Below are 19,931 nucleotides of genomic sequence, written 5' to 3'. Positions count from 1 at the left end.
CAGGCTAGTGGAGGCAAGGGGATCCAGGGAAAATAAACAGACCTGGAGGGAGTGGGCAGGGGAAAAAATACATAAAACAGACAGAGCAGGCACGGAGAGAAAGGGAAACTAAGAGGAGAGGGGCAAGGGGAGGCACTCACCGGCAGATGTTCCCACTTGCTTTCGGCGCCGGAAAAGAAAAACGGAACTCTAATTTAAGTTACCATGTGTTTCTACGGATCTCCCAAGGACCATATCATTTATTTGAATAGAAACTAGCATTCTATCACCACTCATCTCAACTGAACATATCCCTTTGTGTGCTGAGGACACATCTTTTAGCTAGTATGCAATGACTATCTATTTGATGTATTGAAAATGTGAAAAGCCAAGCTGTCAGAAAGCAAAAATGGGGAGCTGGCATATTGCAAATGCAACATGAAAACAGTGGTTTCTTTGACTCTTTGGGTGAATGAGGTTGCTGGCAAACCATGGGACTCTTGTAAAATTATGAATACGTGGGCTATCTATAGTATTTAGACATTTGATAGAAGGCAAAAGTAACCTGATTTTGTTGCATACTGTGCATTATTTTGTCAGGAGAAGAAATATCGGTTTCAAAACCAGGTGGATAAAATGAAGGAAAAAGTTAAGAACGTGGAAGAGAAATCGAAAGAGTTTGTTTATAAAGTGGAAGAAAAGAGCCATGACCTCATTCAAAAGTGGGAAGAGAAATCAAGAGAGTTCATAGGCAACTTTCTGGAGTTGTTTGGCCCCGATGGAACATGGGTATGTACTCACAATCAATACTTTGCAAATGTCACTCAAAGATAAAACCACGTATTTATGATATGATATTTATAACGCGCTTAATACTCACAGGTTTCTAAGCGTGGACCCAGGGATCGAACCTGTGGTGCTCCATATTGTCTTGCTTCCAAGGCGAGCACATTGCCTACTGAGCTATCCTCCCGAGACATTTGCGTATGTGTGCATTTTTTCTGAATTCTCATACATTCCCTCGGATCTAAAACAGTGGTCGAAGTGTACGAAATGAAGTAGTGGAACTATGTTTCCTACTGGCCTGCCCCCGCTCCCCACAAACCCCATCACCCGCCCTCTCCCATGCCCAATACAAACTCCCAAACTCATGCGCCTGCTGTTTACGGGAACGTTCAGTGCATTACACTGAAAGTGCAAGTTTCAACTTCTTCCTACGCTTTTATGTTAAAACGAAACCATTCTGGAACAATTTATTTTTAAAATAAAAGTATAGGAACAGTAAAACATAATAAATAAAAGTAGAGGAGCACTGCTCCCAACCGCTCCCGCCCACTTCCACCACTGATCCAAAATGAAAACCACCTGAGTTAGCATCAATAGGGCATTGACCAAGGGGGTAGCACACAGGCAGCTACCTTCTAAGTAGGAGATGATGTACGCGATAAGCTCAACAACAGCAAAATCTGCTCAATCATCTTTCAAAATATAATTGTTTTACATACAGAAATTACTAGACGGATTAAGGGAGTGAAAATATACACTTTGAAAAGATCCTCTTTTATTGTAATCACATATTTTGCAATATAGTGGACACAAATATAGCCCATGCTCACATCTCACGTTTAAACAATCACGCATTATGTAGGGTAAAGAGACCAGCTCATGACAATTGACCTCCCAGCTGCATTTGATATGTTGATATACGACATATATATATAACGAAGACCAAAAAAGACATACCGACAAGATCATTTTGTGGCAAAGGTATATTGATGACCTTTTTGTCATTTGGCATGGAATGGGAAATGACTGTATATTTTTCTTCGACAGTCTGAATCGAGAACATGCTAATCTCAAATTAACTGAACACCATCATCGTTCAGAGGTAGTTTATTTGGACATCAAAGTGAAAATAATAAAAGGTGCTATAACCACAAAATTACACCGAAAAGATACCAGCACTAACAGTCTCTTACATGCAACCAGTGCGCATCCTACTTGCCCGAAAAACAGTATCCCCTACGGGGAGTTCCTGCGAATTAAAAGAAACTGCAGTGAGAAGACAGTTTGGGAAATGAATGCCAAAAGATCAGCAACAAGATTCTTACCAAGAGGATATCGAAAGGATATTATAAGCAAAGCACATGACCGTAGCAGTACCAAAACCAGGGAAATGATACTGGTCAAAGGAAATACACCAGAGAAACATACACAATTGAAAGATGATGTCATTCAATTTATTACAATGTATAACTCAGGAGCAAAAGAAACAAAGCAAATTTTAAACAAACATTGGCACTTGCTCAAAAGGGACAAGAACATTAGTCATCATTTACCGATAAATGCCAGTTACTTATAGGAAGCCTTCTTCGATACAAACAAGATTGTCACCTAGCATGTTTTTATCTACAAATAAACAAACAACAACCAATTGGTTGACCAAATGTGCACCCAGGTTTTCCACATGCACCAAATGTAAGGCATGCCGATTTGGAATTGATACTCGGAAATACATCCATCCCAGGACAAAAACTGAAGTCGTAATCAAAAAGGATCTTAAGTGTTCCACTCAGTATGCAATTTATGTCATCACATGCGCCTGTGACCTGTGGAATGTGGGTAGCACAAAATTGGAAGCAAGGCTACACATTTTACAACACTTACGGGCAATTAAAAATCGGGATATGTCCTATCCCCTTGCTAAACATTTTGAAGATCCACCTCAAGGTAACATAAGCTCATTGAAATACTTTGTAATTGACACTGTGCTATCACATCCTAGAGGAGGCGACAGACTTCGGAAACTTAGATAAACAAAATCAAGATATATAGTAGATTTCATTACAAAGTTTCCTGGAGGTCATAACCGAGATGAAGAACTTTATGTATTTGTGGGGGGACTAATGTGACTGAAGGGAGTTTCAAAGCCTGAAAAGCTTCTCATGAAAAAACCTCTGGAATAAAGCCTAGTTTTGACAATGTATGCAGTTTCAGGATTATTAGTATAACATGCTTATCTTTTAATCTTGTTTCATGAATTTCCTATTTAGATTTCAATTTTTATTAGTAACCTCAGAATTGATTTTAAGACATATTTCTTTGTTTTTGCACTGCATTTTGCACTTGTCTATAATATTTATAATTCATCACATGCACAATTACCCTTTTTTTTTTTACAATATTAGAGCACTTAGTATAATGGTTTGCCAGATTTGTCACACATACTGGACTGAGACATGTCAACATCGACCAGCCAAATTATGAATTTAATGAAAAATAATAATGCACCTTAATAGATAACTGGCACTCAGTAGGCATGAGACTTATTGAAGAAATAGCACATTGCACTTTAATGCATAACTAAAATCTAATATCCAAGGTCTGAATAGTTTATATAGCATGATGCATTTTAATATATATATCTTGAACAATAGAAATGTATTGCACCTTATGCTTAGAACACCTATAGAGGTCGATTTTTAAGTATGTACTAACTTTTAGACTCTCGCGTCCGCAAGGGTTCACTGCCAGTATGTCGGCTATAGATATAAAAACATAGGCGCCCGCAAGGGTATTTAATTGCCTATTATTGGTCACCATGACCTCCATTTTTGCACATTGCACAGTACTTTAATTATGAATCACCCACTTGGGTTGATTTCTAAATAGTCAATGAGGCCATTCTGGCATTATGCATTTTAAATTCCAAATGTATTCAATAGCCGACTTGTGGACCATCAACACAGTCATATAAAATCAGAGTACAAGATATAAATGGTCAGTATAACCCTGTATTTGTCCTATGCATTTTAAATTCTAAATGTATTCAATAGCCGACATGTGGACCATCGACACAGTCATATAAAATCAGAGTACAATATATAAATGGTCAGTATAACCCTGTATTTGCACACTGCACCACACTTTAGTCATGAATCACCCATATGGGATGATTCCTAGACAATCAGATAGACCATACTGTTACTATGTATTTTAATGGTAATTCATTTACAAATATGAATGCATGTGAATTACGGCGCCCGCAAGGGGTAAATACTGCCTATTTTCTGTGCAATATATATGTGTCAATCATTTGATATATTTTAATTAACATTAGGACTATGCACTTTATCTGCTTTGTTGTTATCAAAGTATAAATGTGTAAATTACAAGACACTGATATATGAGTGTATCTAGTTCAAAATATCATGCAAAAATGTTACTGAGATTTTGATGGCCAAAATCTATTTGCACAAGATTTACTCATATAAAAGCTGAGATTAGCGACAATGGAAATATATGTATTATACATTGATTATACCAATGCGCTTTTAATGTTAACATTTGTGTGCCCTTTTCAAAATGGAGGTATTCGTAAACATCAGGAACCCTCTCAAACAGTATGCTAGTGTATTTGTTTCAAGAACATAGATGATGTACTTATTAAGTTAAGTGGTATCCATAAATGCACAGTCCTCTTTCTTTTACATTTAAACCAGATGAAGCCCGTGTAGGGCGAAACGCGTCGTTTTTGTGTATTTTGCTGCTGCCTTCCTTGTTTGTCCACAACCATGGAATAATAAAGGACTATTTTTGCACAGCAACTTAGGCTGGGGTTTTGGATCGGATTCTTTCCATCTACACGCTTTATGCATTTTCTGGAGTGCTGCTACATTTTAGACTGGGTTTCCAGTCTACCTTTCCCTTTCATATATATATATATCCATATATATATATACAGGGGAGTTGCTAGGTCTGGAAAAGACCCGGGGCTAAGCTGATGTCAGAACTGTTGGGACTGGGGGCTAGCTAGTCTTTTGGCTGTAGCTCCTGAGATTCTATCCGGGGCTACAACCAAAAGACCAGGGGCTATAGCCCCCTTAGCCCCCCCTAGCAACGCCCCTGTATATATATACACAAAAAAAGAAGGAAAACAAACCGCACTCCAGGCAAACACAATAGTCTCCACAATTAAGGGTCAGAGAGATGAAAAATCCGACTCAGCTCGTGTTAAATAACATGCTGTTTATTATTTAAAAAAAGGCATAGTGTCAAGCAGTAGGTCTGTGACAAAAGATCAACAGAGGCAGGACACCATAGAGCAGATCCTGCTAGACAAGACGCGTTTTGCGCACCACTCGGCGCTTGTTCACATGTGAGGATGCAAAGCAGACTGCAGTAATAAAAGGACAAACAATAGTCCTACTGCTATGTCTGCTACTAACAGCTAGATGAAGGACGTAGTGTGGGCAGGTCGGTAGACATCTTAGAACATATAAGATCAATGAGGTAACAGTCCATTAAAACAACATACGCAGAATGGCATGCGGACAATGGTTTTGCCATTTGGATAAATTAAAAACATACCAAAAAAAACATTTTTGCTTACTGAAATCCCACATGTGTTTTGTTCTAAAAGCCCCACTGCACAACCGTAAGTAATCAAAAAGCAGAATGGAGTTAAAACAAGTAATCCACAAATATCCACTGCATTAAGTTGGTTCCAAGATGAAATAATTCAAAAAGTGAAGTGCACATTAATCACCTCATTATTAAAATGGCAAAACATATGAGCATAGTGGAACATATTTCGTTGGTACATGCCACAATATAATTTTTGGAAAGCACACATATGTTCATACGATTTGGGGCCTTGAGCAAATATTATATTGGGCAAACAAAGATTGCTATATCAAGTTTGCCGAACAATCGATAAAGTGCATAGTGCAAATTTTGCTGGCACCATATACGGTAAAAAGCAACATGATGCAAAGCTTACGTCAAAGCACATAATATTATTGGAACTCTAAAGTAAATAAAGTGCATAGTGCAGAGTCAAAATTGATTCGAGCATGAAGACAAAGCAACAAAAAAATGCATAGTGCCAATATAGTAATAAGCAGCATAATGTATCAGTACATACAATTGACAGGCTCGTACCACAAGACAATAAAGTATAAAAGAATAAAGAATAAAGTATAAATATATATATATATTACACGGAGCGTGGTAGCAGCCGTGTAGTTATGTATAAGTTGCTAAACCCATAGGAAGATCACTTTTTTGGCGGCTTATAACTTCTCTCCCCCTGGAGGAATCCTCACCAAATTTTGCGAAAAAAAGTATATGGCCCGCTCTCAGTTTCGTTGCCAAGTTTAGTGAGGTTTTGTGCAATGGGGGGATGTATAGGGGACCCCAATTTTTTTTTTTTTTACTTAGACTGAATGGCCGAATGGCTGCACAGATTTGCATCAAATTTGTGGCAGGAGCGGGGGCTTGGGTCAGAAAGCATGCTTTTGTCTGTTCGGTGGTGGAAATCCGACCAGTACTTTTGCTGCAAAGAACTGAAATGTACGTCTCAAAGAATTAGTGATATCTGGCCCCGCTCCGCGGACCCATTTCTCTGTTCGCCCCACGGACCGAAGGCTCATTGGCTTGCAGTACGCTGTGCTGTCAGCGAACTTTGGACACAGCCGATGGTTGGCTGGAGGGAAGCATGCTGTGCGTCAAAGTTTTTGGGAAACGCTGCCATGGTGTATCAGAGGACAGTGCGGCGCTGAAGGGGACTGACAACAACCAGAATGTGCTCCATGTGGGGTGGGAAGAGGTGATGGCAAGGTCGGAGGAGAGAGAAGTAGTTCATCTGAGATGTGTGATTATTAGGTGGATGAAGACGGTCGTGTACTGCACCAATTCACTGGTCCCTGCACAGGTGACTGCCATGTGTGGTGAAGACAGGCAGCCTTCGTTAGGGTACGATAGGTCATGCCGCGACCTTTTACCGTGATGACTGCTGGTAGCTGAATAGCAGACGTGGAGTCCATTGCAACACTTATATTATGCAATGTGGCGGTGGGAAGAAAGGATGGAAAGGGTGGGGGAGTGAGAAGTGAATCATCTGACATATGTCAATAGGTGGACAAAGACATTGATGTGGCTGCAGCATCCGTGCGTACAGCGCCAACGCGCGAGTCTCTGCACAGCCAAGTACCATGTGTGCTGCATGCAGAAAGGCTTCATTAAGGCATGATAGCTGGTGCGGAGACCTGTTTCCGTGGTGACTGGTGAGAGCTAACTTGCAGAAATGGACTGTATTGCACATGACATGCACATTGTAAGATAGCGTGTACTTTGGTGTGTTGCATGTGGTGAGCCCGTAGCCCATTCCATGCACAGATGGAGTCCTTGCATCGACAACTATGTGCAGTGGTTGCAATTAGGTTTCACATTGTTGCCTTCTGGTTTCTGTAGCTTCCTAAGAGTAGGCCCAATGTTGTGAAGATTGTGTGGTTTGGGTGCCTGTGACATAATGCTTTGTGAATGGAAGTGGGTAGGTGTGGCGGATGCAGTGGTGGTTGTGGAATCTGCTAACTGTTACATGTTTGCATGCATCGCTGTGTTATGGTTCTGGGGCTGGGTAGAAGTGCCGCTGCCTATGTTACGTTTGTGGATTGTGGTTTCTGGGCACATGTTGGCATGCATGGCTCCATTATGTTGTGATGGGTTTGGGCAAGCAGAAGACTCTTGTGTGCATGGTCAAGGGCATGACGGGTGCCGGTCTGGATGATTTTGGATGCTGAGATGCAGTCAAAACTGCATTGCTGCGGTGGGTGTGCCCAAGACCTGGACTATTGGGTGCATAGCCAAAGGCCGTAGGCCATAGGCCATAGGCCATGCGCCCAAAAGCCAAGGCCTGCAACACACTGAGAAAAAGCAGACGCAAAGAGAAAGGCTTTGAGGTGCTTCCGGACCCGGGATGGTTCTCCTCAAGTTTCAGGGAGGCTGTTGTAGAGGGAGGCCCCAGCCGAAAAAAGACATCTAACACCAACTGGTTGCTTGCGGAAGTCACTGACCCCGAGGGAGTTGGAGGCGGATGAGGGAAGAGCTCGAGCAGGGAGATATATAGGAAGTGACAGTTGAAGGTATTGAGGTCCCAGGGCCCAGAAGGCCTTGTGCATAATGCAGAGTGTTTTCACCTTATTCCTCGCAGCCACTGGGAGCTATTGCAGATATTTCAGTGTAAGACCCATACCCTCCCTGCGCTTGAGGCCAAGGCCAAGTCGTGTAGTCCTCTTCTGGATGTGTTGCAGAGGGCAGAGAGTAGAAGCGGCCAGATCTAAAAAAGAGCATGTTTCAATAGTCCAGGCTAGACAGAAGCACATCTATGCAGACAGTGACCTTTTGGGACCTTGCCTTAGGTTGGTAAAATAGATTCAGTGCTGCTTTTGGTGGCTTATTTATACGATTTATGTAGAAGATGAGTTAGTGGAGAAAACAATTGGTAGCATTGTAAGAAGGAAAGCAGACAGTTCCTATTTCGCTATTACAATGTATGATATGGGTACATGAAAACTTTGCAAGCACATACCATTGAAGTGCCACTTGATGGTAGGGGATGGGGAAAAAAACAGTATGTTTTTAAAGAATGTAATGAACGCTCACTCCCAGATACCATGCATAGAGGCACTTATAACTCAGTTGTAAACATGCTGCAGAAAAAGTTTTCATGCCTCCATTTTGTGGTGATGGGTGCTCATGTGGATGCACACATCTTGCAATCTTTTACTGAACTTTCTACTGGACGTGCTTTCAAATGACAGGACACTTGCAGGCTGAATTTGTAACGGTACATATGAAGTGTTGTGCAGAACTGCCAGTGTGAGATGCTAACGTCTTGGATGGCATTGGTGGATGTGTATGCGACTACACAATGAGGTAGTGGTGGAGAAAAAATAGTGGGAAGGGAAGAAAGACTGCTCCTGCTTTAGTGGGGCGCGGCCCGCACTGTACTTTGGGAAGCACACGTACCACATTCTGCGCTTCTTTCCATGCTGGCCAATGGAAATGGGACTGTGGGGATTATCCTATCAGGTAATGTGGGTGTGGTTCACAGGAAGGAGCTGTCATACTGTTGTACATTACTCGGTGTAGTGAGGCTGGTTGACATGGCGAAACACATTGTGTTGACTTTGGGTGATGTCTTTGTGATAGATATGCACAAATATGCCCTGGATGGCAGTTTTGGTTTGGAAGGAGTGGATGCATTTTGGAATGCTGTCTATGAGCGCATTTTTGCAGATATGCGTGCACTTTGCAAAGACCTGGCCACTTTTGCTACTGCTGATGTTATCGTCATCCACTACAGCGGCATGCATATGGGTTACGTGGCTTGTTTAGGTTTGTTCCGTTGACTGAAGAGGTTGCTGAATGTAGTCAAGAGGCTTTTTCCCACTGCCAAGGTGCTTTTGTCATCCATAACACCAAGAACAGTATGGGACAATGCTCCTGGAAGTTGTTCCGAGCCAGAGGTTGGAAGGTGTCTCATCAACAGAAGCTTGTATACTTTTCTGTCCGCTCGTCGGATGTTCTTCTGCAACAATGACCTCATTAGTTGTGGAAATGCTGAGTTTTTCCAAGCAAATGGCATTTCGTTGTCGCCCATTGGTAATGCTGTTTTGTTTGCCCATCTACAGGATGCAGTGGAGAGTTTACTGTAACATTGTGAGCACACGAAAACATAAAATCAAATAAAAACACAAAATAAGGTGTTTCACTAGAGGCACCTACAAAAAAAAGGCTCTTTTCAGAGCGACCCCTAAAAACGAACTCCCCCCTACCCTGGTTGCAATTTATTCCCCCACGCCCGGACGCAGCACGAAATTCACATCTTGGTATTTTGAGGATGGCCATGGAAATGGGACTGTACCGGCTAAGGTATTGCACAATACCATATCTGGGTGTGGTGTGTACCCAGAGGACTGCTGTACAGAACTGATACTGTTACATGGAGAGCTCTTCAATGTGATTGGTGGATGCGTGTGGAACATTCCAACAGTACCCAATGACGATGTGCTGGAAAGAAGGAAGTGGAAAGGGAAGAAGGAATGTTTATGCTTTATTGGGGCATGGCCCTCGCCGTACTTGGGGAAATGCATGTGCCACATAGTACCATTTTCAGTGGTTCCATGTCATTTCCTCGTCAGGCATTTCAAAGCCTGCAATTTAAGCGTATTTGATGGTTTATCAAATTTTTATTTTTGGGGGTCCCCCTCCTAAATCCCCCCTCCTGCACCTATTTCTAACTATACCCAACCCCCAAACCACGTATTTGCCCTTTCCCACCCCCCCAAAAATTAGATAAACTGTCAAACACGTTTAAACTGCAGGCTTTGAAATGCCTGACGATGAAAGAACGTCATACGTTTTCAGCATGCTACCCATGGGAATGGGACAGTGGGGACTATCGCTACTGAGAGTGTGGGACACAGGAAGGCCCATTAATACTTTTCTCCATTACTGTGCGTAGTTAGCCGAGCTGACATGGTTGCCATTACTTGCAAAGGCAGTGTAGCACTGCAGTTTCGGTCCAACATCAATTACAGGTAAAACCTATGTGGCCTGCTACTCTGTTCTGAAAAGCAATAAACAGATTGCAAAGCAGCTCTGGGGTGCAGTCTTTTGTAGGGCTGCTGTGGAAACCTTGCCCCCAGAAAACAGGCCTACATTGTTCAAAAACATATATAAATGTGCAATGACACATTGTGGTGTGTTTATAAGCGTGTACTTTCCGAAAAATACTCAGTTCATTGCACAACACTGTACTGTTCTGCTGTCCGAGAGTCAGGATCGTGTCCCTGAAATAAGGGCCCACACACAGCGTGGGTGCGGTCGCTTCGTGACATCGCCACTGTTCTTCCTTGGGACAGCTGTCCGCAGGACGGGTTTTGGGCAGAATACGTTGAACGCATGTGCATAGGTGACCGTTGCCACTTCTGTACTGATTAATAGTGCAACACACGTGTGCCGATTAATTTTGGGAGACGCTGGATGTTTATAGGGTGTAGCAGGTGGGATGTTTATGTGTATAGCTACCGGTAGGACGTGGGTGGGCGGCTCAAACGCGTTAAAGTTCATTTGCATATGCTGCACAGTGGCGGTGTTACCAGAACACAGAGGCACAGATACACATGCGTGCACTTGCACAACGATGAAACGTCTGCTCCCACATGTAATTATCGGTGGTGCACAAGATGGCGACTTGCGGGTCGTAGTAGCATCGTACGGATGCCTCTGTTGTAATTGCGGATAGGCCGGGCAGGTGCAGTCTGCGTAGGACACCTCCCTTTTGCTTACTTGCGGCCATTCCTACGAGGATTGTGCGCTGCTGAGTCATAACAGCATTTAAAACAAAAGCCAATACCACATATACACTAAACAACAATTTCATTATCAACGTTTACTTGCACACATTCATACACACCATTAGGAAAGGGAAGGGGTAGCACAAGTGGAGACTTATTGTGGGGAATTGGGGTTTTGCACAATTTGGTTTTGAGGAGAGGAAGAGATGAAGATACCACTGTATCGTCTCCCATCACAGGGATTTTGAGGGGATGGTGGGCTGTACCCTGGGGAAGGGGTACACGTGCAGGTCTGCCAGTGCTGTTTTATTGTGTCCATGATATACCCTTGTACGCAATCTTTTCAGGTGGCACAATTGTTCCCCAATTTTTCCACTTTGCTTCCAGGCTGTCCATTTTGCTATTTACAGAGTTTCTTTCCTTTTCTATGCCCTTATGCTGTTGTGCAAGTGGTGCCGATTGTGCTGCCTTGCTTTCATTTCCAATATGTTCTCTTACAGAAAAGAAAATGTGTTAGGTGTACATGAAGCAATATGTACTACATAAATTACATTTCCCACTACTGTGCATACCGATCACTGTGCAATGAGGGACATTTCCTTCCACTCACTGTAATGTGCTTGCCATTGCTACGTACAAAAAACAAAACGTTCTGGCTCTGTACAAACTGTATACTGCACCACCTGCGCAATTATCAGACAAAATGACTGTGCTTGGTACGTTGCAGTGATGTTCTGGTCTTAGTACTTTCCCGTCCTTATACTGGCCGTTGGTTCTTTGTTACCATGCACAGAAGCAGTGCGGTAAGATTGTTGAAGGGAGATGTCACTTCTGTTGTTGGTGTAATCCGTTATGGTGTAGTCCCTATGCCTATGTGCTGTTTGCTTCATAGGTACACAGTTTGCAGTCCTACTCTATTTTACCTTGCAATGCATGTACATACTGCTGCTTCGATATGTTCCTTGTGTTTGCTAAATGGTACCACTATGTAAGAGAGGACCTGCCTATCTGAGCAGGTTGGATACCAACAGATGTCCATGACCAGACGCATACTCCGAGACTGCTGTGTGCAGTAACATGGTGCCCACAGGTCCAGTATGTTGTACAGTACATTGTCAAAAAGTAAGGGTATCCTGCTAAATACCCATGCAATTCACTGAAACAATGTTGCTGAAGGAACATTATGCTTTAGTAGCACTGATAAAAGCCTATGAAATTCACTGGCAAAAAAACCTTGTTAAAGTGATGCACTAGTACACACCTATGCAATTCACGCACAAAAAACATAGTTAAAGGGACGTTATGGGTAAGTTCCACTAGAAAACCCTATGCAATTTACTGAGAAAACACCTTCTTAAAGGAACGCTATGTTTCAGTTGCCCTCGGGAAAACCTATCAAATTCAGTGCAACAAGTACTTCGTAGGAACATTACATTTACTTTGCACTATTAACAACCTATACATATTATGGTTACAAGTAGAACCAAAAAACCCCAGAAATTCACCAGTTATGGTAACCTAAACAACCATAACTCGCGCCACCACTGTGCACTGCTAAGACTAACACCCATAATATCAAAGATGACATCACAAATGTAATTGATGACATCACTGATGACATCACACACCTTTCTCCCTCTTTTTTTGTTCACTGACATATCTAAGCCAGGTGCTTTTCTTCTCTGACAGTCCACATTTCTGCATAGCATAGGACGCTGGACGGAATAGGACGATATAAGATGTAAGAAACAACTTGGGCATGAAGGATTGACTCGATTTCCAGGAAGGGTATGGGGTTATATAATCAAGTAGTTTTTACAATATTTGATGGGGATGGGGGTGTCCCCTTCTCCCAAAATTATAGCTATGTCTCCCATGTTGCACTGCAGCAGAGAGGCTTTTCAGAAATGTATTTCGTTTTTTTGCTGATGCAATAAATTACTGCGGTAATATCAGTGGAATGCGAAAATGAAAAGTGTAAATAAAAAGGTATTTGGAGGAGAAAAAAGGTTGAAATCGCATCAGGCCAGAGGTGGGGAGGGGGAAAGAGGACATCATGTGAAGATGGAGAGTTGGGTATGGTCTGCTGAGCCGGTTACAGTTCGGACATTTTTGCATTATCGGAAGAATTTCAGGGGAAATCTCGCGAGATTACCGCAGTAATAATGGAAGGCATGCTTCGAAGCAAAAAAAGAAAAAAAGCATCAGAGGAGTGTTGTCGCTGTAATTGCCTCGTAAATACTGCAAGATTATAGCAGAAAGTGAGAAAATAAATAAATGAGTGGGCATGTATTGTGATCACATCTACTAGGCAGGGGGAAATGGGTCTTTGTGACAATGGCCCTGGCCAGTGGGCCCCAAAGAAACCTATTGGTGCAACGTGTAAATATGATCACCTTAACTTCCCCTTAACTTAAGTATTTCCAGTGCATTTCAAGGGTTTTGTTACACACTAGTATATAAATGTATATATATATTAGAATTCCTTCCTGTGTGCTCGGATGTGGGTGTTTATTGGTAAAATGCCAAATGGGATCTTCTCTGCATCTCATTCGTTCAATTGAAAACCTCACGGTTCACACCAATCCAATTTATTTTTGCAAAATATATTTTTATTTAAATAAAAGAACAGAGGCAAATCACCATACATCTGTATATCCCATCTCACATTAAAACCCTAAAGACAAAAACAGAAGAGGAAAAAGCCACCCCCCACTTCCAACCAGCCCCCTAACAGGAAGAAGCACAGGCAAGTTTATTTACCCAATGAATCCCACCACATAGTTAACCGAGATTTTAAAGTCTGCTGTAGTCCACAAGAACTCTTCCTGAACGTCTCTCACTTAACACCCTGAATCACCCTGTATGTTTTCGATTGGTGGAAAAGTGTAAACACTTCCTGCAGTTAACAATTGCAGAGGCATTTACAATGGATTCCTATGTAATCCACTTGCTTTTACCAAGTAGTAATTTCAGGCTGATTCCATAAGATTCCATAGCATTACCGCCAACATGAAAATCCATAACGGTGGTAAATGTGAAGAATCCTGTGGATCCTTCACTAAATCCCTGCTTAAAGTCTCCTCCCAGGTGGCCAGGGGACAGCAGACACTTCCTGATCCCAACCCTGGGGGTGGTGTACTGCAGATGGATCACCTGGGTGGAGACAGGGCCCAGGGTAGTGAGGAGATTCTGTGGGGTGAGACACAGTATTTATGCTAGAAGAAGTTATGGCTTATTATCATTTTAATATCTCTCAACCTCCTGGTAAAACTGAGATGGTACTTCCTAAGGTGGCAACCCCACAAAATATTATACCAGAAGAACAAATCTTGTTCACACCTAAAAAGAAATCCCCTCCTCAATACCAAAGATACACTACAAGCAATAGCAGAAATGTTACCTTCTCTACACCTTCTTCCTCTGATAACGGTAAACCATACAGTCCCTCTGTTAAAATGACTAACGGAATTAATTCTACCCTTAAAACTATGCCAGAAATGGAAAAACCTAATTTTACTAAAATGAACTACATGTCCCAGAATCGCATAGGGACTGAGGCAAAGAAGAGGGCTGAAGAGGCATGTAGAAGTAGAGGACAGGCAATTAAGCCTAACAGCCTTTGCCAGGGTCATGCACATAATGGTAATGACCTGCACCTGAAATCAATTGCCCCACTTAAGAGGCATAAAAGGCTGCAGCAGGAGGGGGAATATGGAAGCAGGAAGGAGCTGGGGAAAGAGCTGGAGCTGGAAGGCTAGCAGTAGTAGCAGAACCAGAAGAGCTGGTAGTTCATGAGGAAAATGGAAATGTGTTACACGCACTTCGAGTAAAAGGGACAGTGCTTGCATACAAAGAAAAGCATTTCATATCCAATGTTGATGTCCTAATGTTGCTGGAATGGTCGCGTGTCTATAATAGAAGAGAGAAAGCTTTCTAAAGTGCTCTGAAAATCCTAACGCAGACTTTCACAATTGTTACAAGATCTTACAGTATCAAAGGGAGGTTGCGTGTGATAATTGTGATTCCCGATCAGAGTGTGGAAGTATCTCCGTGCTAATGCATGGGAATATAAACATGTACTGACACTTAAGGTTAAAGTGGTTGTGTATGCCTAAATCTGTTTCTTCTTTGAAGATAGAACCTGTAACATTAAGAACGAGTATTCTTTGAATTCAGAAATTGTTGCTTTAGCAAGAAGAACAAGCATTACCCAATCCAAGTGGCAAACCCTTTCTGTAGTGAAGAAAAGCCTGTTTAAACCTATACACCTAGATGATGAAGCTGTTAAAGAACCAGTGTCCTTTGATACAAGTATGACATTGCTATATGAAGTTGGAAGTGTGGCAATGCAGCTTCAAGGTAGCTACTAGAACCAAGAAGGTGTGAGCAAAGTTGGGGAAGGGAGCTGGGGGCTTTTAAAAAAAACTTGAACAAATAATCTTTAATGCTGAGACTGTTGAAGTGAAGAGAAAGTCATTCTGGAAGCAGAGGCAGGTTATCCTTTTGGCAGTAAGGCAGACAGCAGAGGCAAAGAGGCTGCCCTTTTCTTGGAGCTTAGGAAAAGAAGAGTGCCTTGCCTACCTGTAGAGGTTGAAGTGTCTTGTCTTTTAAAATGCCTAACCATCCCGTACTATAAAGTTGAAGCAGAAATACCAGAACTGTGGTTGTGTATAATACTGTCATTGGATGCCACATTGAAGTTGCTTGAAGTAGTGGCATACTGTGGAACCAAGGAGTCTGTTTCCACAGTACCAGTAGTAGAAGGGTGGTTGTCAAAAGGAAAGCAACAACCCAAGAAGAACCACCCTGACAATTATACCAAATGTATTTCAGCGGGTATGAACACGTGTAGAGTTGTAGAAGGAGAAGTTGCTAATCTATTCTTTTGAACCACGGCAATACAATCTTGAAAGAAGACATCCAGGATTACCATTGGTGCTATTGTCTTGGCTGGAATTGGAAGGGGAACTTATCAACTGCAAGCTGAAGATCTGTTACCAGTGGATTTTTTTGTTTGGTGACCTTGTGTTTCATTTGGAACTTACAAGAACTGGTTCAAGACTTTACTTTTCTTTTTGAACATTTGAGAAAATTGACTTTGAACAATCCTGGGGTAGAGATTTACCCAGAACAGGTGAAGGTCATCCAAATGACTGTTTGTTTGGTATTCACTAATTTATGTTGTTTATCATTTACTTGGAATGTTTTATTGTTTAGTGTGAGGCCAGTTGTGTTTGTTCGTTTTGTTTATGTTAGGGGTGATCCCCTTAGCTCTTAGACTAAGGAGGGAACTTCCTGATAGAGTAGGTTTAGCAAAGATTTATTTGCAATTTTGATCATTAATAAAAATGCTTAACTCTGAGAAAAACACAAGCAGTTGTCCGCCTCACATTACTGACCCCTCACATTAGGCAGCAGCATTTGTCAGGGAGCAGGAAATGGATGAAAGCATGTTATGTTCACGCCACTCTGCCTAAAAAATGCAGGAAATTAAACAGGATTATTAAAAGTGGGAGAAACAGTTGTCATTTCCTGTCCTTTGTTCTGCGAGGTGAAAAGGTGGGGAGGGAGAAGTGGAAGAAAGGAAGAGGAAGAGGAGTGGTCCGATTGAACATGAAGTTATACAATAAAGAAGCTTTTACCACCTCACTCTGAGTCTGTGTCATTATTGAAATTCCCATCAGTGCTGTGACCCAGGATATAACATTGATGACAAAGGCAAAGCAGACTGCCGCGTGCCTCTGGCCAGTTGTCTCAACCCCAACCATACTCCAAGGCTACTGCTTCCAGCGGCCGGACACGTGAGGGTACGCGGATGATGCTTGATCCCGTGACCGGCTGCACCGAAGGAATCAAGTGCCTGCACCCGTGCAGTAAGCAGTGTGCGCACCCTGGGGTTCATTCCGCTCCCGCCAGAGCTTCAGAAGAGCTGGTTTTGTTTCGCACCTGTCAGAGCTCGTGATGTCCTTGTGAGCCCTGTGATGGCTCAAGTAAGCACTGCGCCTGCACAAAGATAAAAAAAATAAAACAGAAGGACATTATTACCTGGCAAGTTCTTTAAATCAAAGGGCACGTACTGCTCAAGACACATAAAGGAAGTCATATTAATATATCCATTGAGGTGCACCATCCATTATGTCAGATGAAGATACCCTCTCAGCCACCCACATTATGTTTTCTTCACTGCATGTTAGTCAATCTGAAAGTATGCATGATGCCATACAATTACAGGCGTAACTGCCTTTTGACATTACGGATTCTAGTAGTTTGGGGCCCAGGTGGGCTTGATGGATCAAAGATTTCAATGTATATTTGGATGATATGGGTCTGCGGGTTGGCAGATGCATGAGAGGCATTTTGATGCACTCTGTGGGGCCCACAGTGCGTGACATAATATTTGAGATGCCGGAGGAGGCTACAAATACGTTCATAGGTCTGATAGAGAGTCTCAATGCATAATTCACCCCACATAGAAACATAGATAATGAGCGACACGTGTTCCACGCTACCATTGAGGCAAAAGGGGAAATGCTAGATAATTGCTTAATGCTCATAAGAACAAGAATAAAACATTGTGACTTTGACAACTAAGGGAATGAGGAGGCTATTCACTCACAAATTATCACAGGATGCGAATCCTCTGCATTCCGTAAAATGTTTTTACAGAAAACAAGGATTATGTAAGAAATACCTATGGTAGCATGCACGTCCATGGCCATAGATCTGCCAACTGATGCCATGGATAAAATCAAAATATTGCAATCAACTCTGTCGCCTAAATACCAGGATAATATGTCTCAGAAGCGGAATAACCTTCACAGACAAACATTCTACCAATGCGGATATGACTTTCTGCATGAGGGAATACGTTGACTCCTGTGGTGGGAAAAGTAACTTTCAATTGGTTTGCAAAGCTGGAAGCCATACAATTGATTCACAGACAGCGAGAAGGAGATTGCCTGAACAAAGGAATGCCTTGCCACAGAAAACCTGGAGACTGACAGATCAGTGCAGGTCTTCTCTTTAAAATTAAACGCCAGAAGAGCCGCAAAGACATCAAACCCATCATAAAATATCTCGAATCATCTAACCGACAGCTATATGGCTCTGATTCGTCAAACAGCGGCGAGAGAACATTAGGATCTGTGTGTGCAATAGGAAACATGACAGCAGTTGAATATAGCCTAATTGACACTGGAGCCACAGTAAATGGTTCCATGTAATAATGTCGCCACAAAAATATTGCCATGCAAAAATATTGCTGAAAAATGGTTGTTTTTTGTGGCGACATTATTGCATGGAACATGCGGGGGACACCCCCGCAACCCCTCAATTTTACGGCGACCATATATGTGGCGATATTAATACCTGATACCCAGTAAATGCTATCAGCAAAGAGGCATATTCAGGGCTACGATACACTCCTCGACTTAGATCGGCCAACATTGACAACTACCCATATGGCTCAATATCACTGCTTTCATGAAAGGGAATGTTTGAAATCGGCAATGCAAATGGGGCTAGTCCAAATGACTGCATATACGTTACGTGCCAAAGACATGTTGATGAAACTACACCCCACACTATTTCAAAATCTAGACCTCAAACCCATAGTGCCCCATTACAGGGTTATCCCTCTAAACATACAGTTGCAAGTAGAAAATAAAATCAAATCAGTAATGGAGCAAGACATAATAGAATACTTAGAGGGACGTCACCCTGGGTATCCCCAACTGTGCCGGTACCCAAGAGGGAGTCCAGTGGACACTTTTGTCTGTGTGTGGACATCTGCATTCCAAATCTAGCCATCAAAAGAGAAAGACAGATGTCACCAATGTAGAGGAGCAGGTAGACACTATCTCATCAGTTCCCGCCCCCCTCACCGCCATCATATTGGGACAGTAAATGGGACCCCCTGCGTTGTTCCCATACCACATCCAAGTGTATGAGAGACATTATGCACTCAGACAGCAGTACAGAATGTACCCTTACACTGAAAATGTGGAAGGATGTTGCATGGAATAATGATACATGGAAGGATGTTGCCTGCTAAGATGTCAGAATGCATCAATGAATATTATGGAAAGATATTAAAATTAAATCTGACAAGGACAAATTGATGTCATAAAGAAGATATATGAACCTATGCTGAAACGATAAGAAAATACTTAGGAGTAGCGATGTAATTAAAGCACTAAGAGTAACATGTACCTAAAGCTAAAGTAATCATGGATCTAAAGAAGATGAAGTAACTTACTGACCAATAACTGTAAATACGCAGTAACCCAAGGTAGAAAGAAAACATAAAGAAGCTTGCTATAGAGGAATATATAATGTGGCAAGGATGACCATAATGGGAAAATGGAGGCTGGCTCACGTTAAACTTAACCAAGCTACCTCAGAGCCAGGCCGAGGCTGTAGAGTCAGAATACACAGAAAAACAGTTCTGTGTGCAGACCCGATGATGAGTCAAGGTTGGTCTAGAGTTAAGAATGCTATTTCGAGGGTTAATCACAGAGCACAAAGGGAGTACATGGATAAGCTCTGAATGTGGGACATTCTAAATTGATGAAAGAAGAAGAAAACATCTGGGAGAGTCAAACTGTTGGTCAATTAAAAGTATACACATGGGATAGAGTAAGCAAATCTCTTGAGGCCAAGAGGAGCAACAGCTCTCTGCATAATTAAATCAAATAGCACTTGTGAGAAACCTGAAGTTGTCTCCCTGACTAGTCCCTGGGAATCTGTCATCCAGGTGGCCAGGACACGGCCATCGCTATAGGATCCAGTTCCTGGGGGTGGACC

General features: G+C 42.2%; 1 protein-coding gene across 3 annotated transcripts in view; it reads left to right on the top strand.

Annotated features, from left to right (window-relative positions):
• PCYT1B (phosphate cytidylyltransferase 1B, choline) overlaps positions 1–19,931 on the top strand; it is a 1,139,653-nt gene that overhangs the window by 958,679 nt on the left and 161,043 nt on the right. For 2 of the 3 annotated variants that reach the window (XM_069637297.1, XM_069637295.1), the window contains one exon: positions 580–768. The exons of the other annotated variant lie outside the window; for it this stretch is intronic. In XM_069637297.1, coding sequence (XP_069493398.1) covers positions 580–768 — 189 coding nt within the window. The remainder of the gene's footprint in view (positions 1–579; positions 769–19,931) is intronic. 3 annotated transcript variants of the gene reach the window in all.

This window comes from Ambystoma mexicanum, chromosome 7p (genome assembly GCF_040938575.1).
Source record: "Ambystoma mexicanum isolate Mex_15411 chromosome 7p, UKY_AmexF1_1, whole genome shotgun sequence".
Lineage (NCBI taxonomy): Eukaryota > Metazoa > Chordata > Amphibia > Caudata > Ambystomatidae > Ambystoma > Ambystoma mexicanum.
Note: the sequence above shows the minus strand (reverse complement) of the source record. Positions and strands in the feature narration are given on the sequence as shown.